The sequence below is a fragment of the Benincasa hispida genome, chromosome 11 (genome assembly GCF_009727055.1).
Source record: "Benincasa hispida cultivar B227 chromosome 11, ASM972705v1, whole genome shotgun sequence".
Classification (NCBI taxonomy): Eukaryota; Viridiplantae; Streptophyta; class Magnoliopsida; order Cucurbitales; family Cucurbitaceae; genus Benincasa; species Benincasa hispida.
Genome location: NC_052359.1, coordinates 13197351 through 13203350, shown reverse-complemented (window position 1 = coordinate 13203350; position 6000 = coordinate 13197351). Strand labels below are relative to the sequence as shown.

The following is a 6000-nucleotide window of genomic DNA, read 5'->3' as shown; positions in this document are numbered from 1 at the left end:
ATCATTCTTACAAACATTTCCTTAAGTTGTGTTAGATTTGATTGATATTATTTTGAGTTAGGTGGAAAAAATTTTGGGTGCAAATAGGTATCGTTCAGGTAATTGTCCAATAAAATTTTATCATGTGATAATTTAAAAAATGTAAATTAATTTTATTTTTACGATCTATAGAAGGAAGGATGCATAAGATTAGGCATAGTTAATTATTGTCCTATTTACAACTGCTTCAAATAAAACATTGATCTTCGAAAACATCTAGTTAGTGGTTGAAATTCTTCAACCCATTTGAACTTTTTTTAAAAAAAAAAAAAAACCTTGAATCAATGACCTCTTCCTCAAGCAACTACCACGACGTCGTTTAGTAAGACACAAGTGAAGGGGCAGTTTCGTCAATTCGATCTTAAGCCACCGCAAAACCCTTGTTCTTGTTCTGACTCGTGTGTTCTTCTCCTCATCAACCACATTCTTCTCTTCATTTCTTTCCCTGAAAAAGCTTAATCCGATCTTCCTTTCCTGTTTTTGTTTCACCTTCATTGTTAGCTATGTTCGTCACGAAGCTTTTCTCACGCTCCTCCCGCAGCATTTTCCGCAGCTCGCTGCTCTCGTCGGCCTCTCAATCCGATAAAACCATTCACTTGCCAATTCTCACGAATCGCTTACACTATCTTGCTAATGAATCAACCAACAAGGTTCGATTTAAATACCTTCTAGTTACTCGGTTTTGTTTTCTGCTACGAGGGTTTAGCTAGGGTTTTGGGGTTTTCTCAATTTTTTTGTTTTCTGCTACGAGGGTTTAGCTAGGGTTTTGGGGTTTTCTCAAATCTTTTGTTTTCTGCTACGTGTGTTTGGCTAGGGTTTTGGGGTTTTCTCAAATCTTCCAACGACGACTGCAACGTAGTAATTCGAGTTCCTTCCATTTTTATGAAGTTTATATGGTTTCAGTCGCGTTTTGTTATTATTTTCTGTTATTATATGCATTTTGGACGCCCCTCCATCTTAGTTCTGTTGCTGGGTGTCTTGGATTTGTTATTATTTATGAACTTTGGTGCATTTTAATCTATGTTCTTTAATTTGAGAGCGTTTAAATGTTATGCAGCTTGGAACTAGTTTACCCTTGTTCTCATTTTTTTCCCCTTTTATTATTAGGAGATCATTGGGATTTATTGCTTAGTTTTTTTTGGTTACTTCTTTGGTTTCTTGTATATCACAAATTATAGGACGTTATATTCTACAACTTCCATTATTCATTGGTGTAATGTGCCTAGTTCGATTGTTTTTCTGTTCAGAAATCAGCGTTGCATCATTCATTTTTCCTTCAAAAATTTGGATTATCAACATCTCCATCCCCTGAGACTTCTAATAAGGAAAATGGCAATACAGTACCAAGTAATGGTGGCTCTACAACTGATGCAGAGCCAAAGGCTGAAACTAACGGACAAACTCAAGAATCAGGTTTAATATCCGGATGTTGATTTTTAATGCCTGCCTTTAATGGAGTAGTTACAACTCTGATTTCTCTTTCAGATATTGAGAGCGATGACAATCTTACCATGGATGATCTGGTGAAAGTTGTAGCGGAGAAGGAAGAGCTTTTGAAGTTAAAGCACAGAGAGATTGAACAAATGCAAGATAAAGTTGTTCGCACTTATGCAGAGATGGAGAATGTGATGGCTAGGACAAGGCGTGAAGCTGAGAATTCAAAGAAGTTTGCTATACAGGTTTTATTTTATATTTGGCCTATTTCTGGTCTTTGATATTTGTTATCATGTCGCAATGACATGGGGGAAGAAATTAATGTTCACTTGCAAAACTCTCTCCTGACATCAATCATTTATATGTATTTTAGAACTTTGCAAAGAGTTTACTGGACGTTGCAGACAATCTAGGACGAGCTTCATCAGTAGTCAAGGAAAGTTTTTCAAAGATTGATTCAACTAAGGACTCTGCAGGGGCAGTACCCTTATTGAAAACCCTTCTTGAAGGTGTTGAAATGACCGAGAAACAGCTGTCTGAGGTAAAGTATCTCATGTAAAATTTTTCTTGAGGTTTGCAGTTAATTTGAATCTATTTTCATTATAATAATAATTGGATGATTTAAGTGGTCAAGTTCCTTGAATTTGATGAAAGAACTAATGTCCATTAATTTAGGATGTTGGCATGCCATGTATTTTGTAATTCAATTTCTAAGTTATAGAGTCTGATCATAGAATAAAAATGGTGAGAATTTTGATTATCAGTCAAACTCATAAGTTATATGAGAAGAATCAGCCAATTGAAACCATCTGCTATGCCATAAACTTAAAATTTTAAATGTAATTAAACATGGTAAAATAGGTTACTGGGTATCTCCATCTAATTTGACTCTTCGTGGCACTCGTGTGGTAATGACGTTCCACTAAATTTTGTTGCTTGCAGGTGTTAAAGAAGTTTGGTGTGGAAATATTTGATCCTACAAATGAGCCATTTGATCCACATAGGCACAATGCAGTTTTTCAAGTACCAGATGGTTCTAAGCCTCCTGGTACCGTTGCAATTGTATTAAAGGTATGTCTCACGGTCATGATCATTGTTTTCTGTCTGGTTCCTGCCTTTTACCATTATTATATTTCAAATTCTTCATATGCGTTTAATTTGCATATGAAGTTTGTATGACGACAAATTGTAGGTTAGACAAAGTTTACATTTACAACGGTAATTAAAATGGGAATTTTGTGAACCTTTTCTTTGACCAATTAATTTCTCTTGAGAGCCGTCAGCTTCCCGTTCTTGTTGTAGCACTAGCACAACTCAAGAGAATTGGTTGTAACTTGTAAGTTGTCTAAAGATGATCGTTTCGTATACATTTAGATGTTGATAAAACAATCCTAGGATATATTCATAGTAAATATGGATGTCTTTCTATGTTTCTACAATTTTGTGAACTTGGTGTAAATTATAAATGTTCATTATTATTATTTTTATTTTGGTAATCATTATGATGCGTGGAAATAAGTATGTAGCCTGAGAATACTGTCTTAAAAGTTTAGATTTTAGTAGCTCGTGGGTTGTTTGATATGTAGCCTTGTATTTTCAAAGTGGTTAGTGCACTGAAGTGCAAAAATAGGTGAGGTTTCTTTAGTGAACAGCTGAAATGTATAAAGAATTTTTTATATTAGAGAAAATATAATATTATGAATGATAGGATTATGATCCTTAGTGGTTTATTTGGTTCATGTCTCTTTATAATTTGAGCTTTGCTCTTTTCATGTAAAAAAACAATCAACGATAGGATTATGAAACATCTAAGAAACTAATGTTTTATAGGAGATTGTTCTGAGAAATTAAGGTATCTGGAGCATTCTTAATTCTTCCATAAGAGGATGGCCTTCATTTGATTAGCTTGTTTCCAAGGGGTGAAATTAGATAACGAAATGACATTGTCATTTAATCTATTGCTCTCAAATTCATTATTGAGCTTGTGGCCCCTACACTAGGAGTGCTGCTCAAGCGAACAAGACTGGGTCTTTCATCAAATGAGAGTAATTTCTTAAAGAAATAGGTTAAAAATTCTTAGTGGCCCTCATCTGCGATATTAGTATCAGATGAACAAATCCCCCATTGTACCACCTAAATCCAAGCATTATAGCCAGAATAAATCGTGAGTGATATTAAAATAAGAGATCAAGATAAGAACTGCACGTCCTTAATTTAATCAACATCACTAGGATTGAAAAAAATAAAAACGCTTCAAAACCCAAAAAAGAATAACATTTAGAAAAGAGAATTAAAACCAGAGTTATAATGGGGGGGGCGGGCGGCGCTCAATACCAGAGTTATAACTGAATATGATTATTGATTTTTTGGTCAATGATTACTAAATTAGTCCGGATATAATATAATGAATATTTTAAAATATCAAGTTCAAAGTAAAACTTCAATCGGATACATCTCTAACTGGGTTATACACACACACACATGTATGTGTGTATTCTAGTCGATGAGAGGACGACCCTGTGGGTAACTGTATCATAAAATAATAATAATAATTAAAAAAATTGATATAGGATATCCACTAGCCTCTGTCAGGTTTTCGGCTATGTTTCATGTGCAAAGTTTGTTTTTTCTAAACAAACACATTACCTAAATGCTAAGCCGGGTAGCATGAGCTTGTTACCCTAGCAGGGGCAAATTCAAACACAATAACTAAACATGAAAACAGTATACGTGCATCTGTATCTATCGTGTTGAAGCAGAGCCAATGTTAGAACTTGCACTAAAGCTAAGCTATGATAATTGCAAAGGCCTAACTGTTATTTTGTTGTTTATGTCTATAGAAAGGATACATGCTTTATGAGCGAGTACTTCGACCTGCCGAAGTTGGTGTTACGACAGCCATGGAGAATGAGGACGATGCAACTGATGACGCAACCAAGAAGGGATCTCAAGGTTGAAGGGTGGGTTGGATGGATGGAGATGGTTTCCTCTAAAAAAAAAAAGTTTTGCTATACGGGAATGTTCTTTGGAAGAGAAGATATCTAATCTGGACTTGTTAATATGCACAGGGAAAGAGAAACAATTCATTGCTGGGATAAAATTTGATTTTGTTATGTATTTAGAGAGAGATATGAGAGTATTTTCCATGATTTCCTGTCAGCTCCAATTCAGAATATATATTTTGATACCATAAGCCTTTATGAGTAAACACTTTCGTTGAGGCATTTTTTCTTGTTGAAAAGTTAACAAAGGGCTTTCCGTCAAGGATGAACCAAATATAAATAGATGTTACTCGAGTACCCTTTTTATTTTTATTTTTATTTTTAATATTTTTAAAAATTAATTTCAGTTCGTATTAATCATTTAATTATTTATGAAATATTGTCTTCTCTTTTAATCATTTAATTTAACTAACTAACTAATTAATATATTATGTTTTATTTATTTTCATATCTATTTATTTTATTATATAATTATTATATTATATTTTCTTCATATTCATGTTCTCGTTGTGCTCTTTAAATTTACAACATGTTATTGACATGAATTCCTATTGTTTTCCTTGTTAAAGGTAGATCTTAAAAGTGTATTGGTTTTTTCTTTTTCGTTATAATTAATAAATTTAATGTTATTTTACATATTTAATATTTATTAATTTTCTAATATAAATACAATATTTTATGATAGTGTTGTCACGAAAAATCTTACCAAATTAAAATGTCACTCTTGTTATTAATGACAATCATTATTTGTCATGGGTGCTTGATGTCGCAATATACATAAAAATATGATTATTAAATTATGGATGTATTTAAGGCTCCAAAATTTTAAATCAATATACTAAAGAAGACATTTTTTTACATTTCGAATATGCTCATGTAATAGTAATATCGAAAGAAATATTTTAAAAGTATTCTACACTCATATGATGTCTTCTCGTGGCTGAATAAAATAACGAGTTATTGATTTAAAAAAAAAATATGAATCTCAGCCAACTAGAGCAACAACATTCTCTGAAGTGAATGTTGTAAATTTTAATAATCGTTGATGATAAATCATGAACCTTGACCAACCAGGATAACACCATTCCCTGAAGTGAATGTTGTGAATTTTAATAATAATCGTGGTCGAGATCGTGGTCATGGTCTAGGTCGTGACTGTGATAGAGAAAGAAATAATTACTATTTTCGTTGTGATCGTTCTAATGATTCAAATTTCAAAAGAACCACACAAAATGATAATCACAGAGGAAAAACTCCACAAGATAAGAGTTCAAAATGTGTTGAAAATAAACGGTTACGATGCGGAATTACTGGGCATTGGTCACGTATACGTCAAAACAAGGAAAAAAAGAAAAATGTGGAAGCAAATTTTGCATCCCAGAATAATGACATATTTGACTGATCTCATATGACAAATTTGGATGTAACTGACTTCTTTGTGTCTCCTGAAAAGAAAATCGGTAGAATTGATGGAACAACAAGTGTTTCCTTTGATTTTGAAAATATCTAAACTTAATATTGTTTT

At 32.9% G+C, this 6000-nt stretch overlaps 1 protein-coding gene across 1 annotated transcript; it reads left to right on the top strand.

The window, feature by feature from the left end:
* The first annotated feature begins 428 nt into the window (after positions 1-428).
* Positions 429-4749, top strand: LOC120090016 (grpE protein homolog 2, mitochondrial-like). Its single transcript, XM_039047495.1, has 6 exons — positions 429-689; positions 1287-1452; positions 1525-1718; positions 1847-2014; positions 2416-2544; positions 4314-4749. Exons 1-6 carry the CDS (start codon positions 543-545, stop codon positions 4428-4430), a joined length of 921 nt encoding a protein of 306 aa, XP_038903423.1. The 5' UTR covers positions 429-542; the 3' UTR covers positions 4431-4749.
* The last annotated feature ends 1251 nt before the right edge of the window (positions 4750-6000 follow it).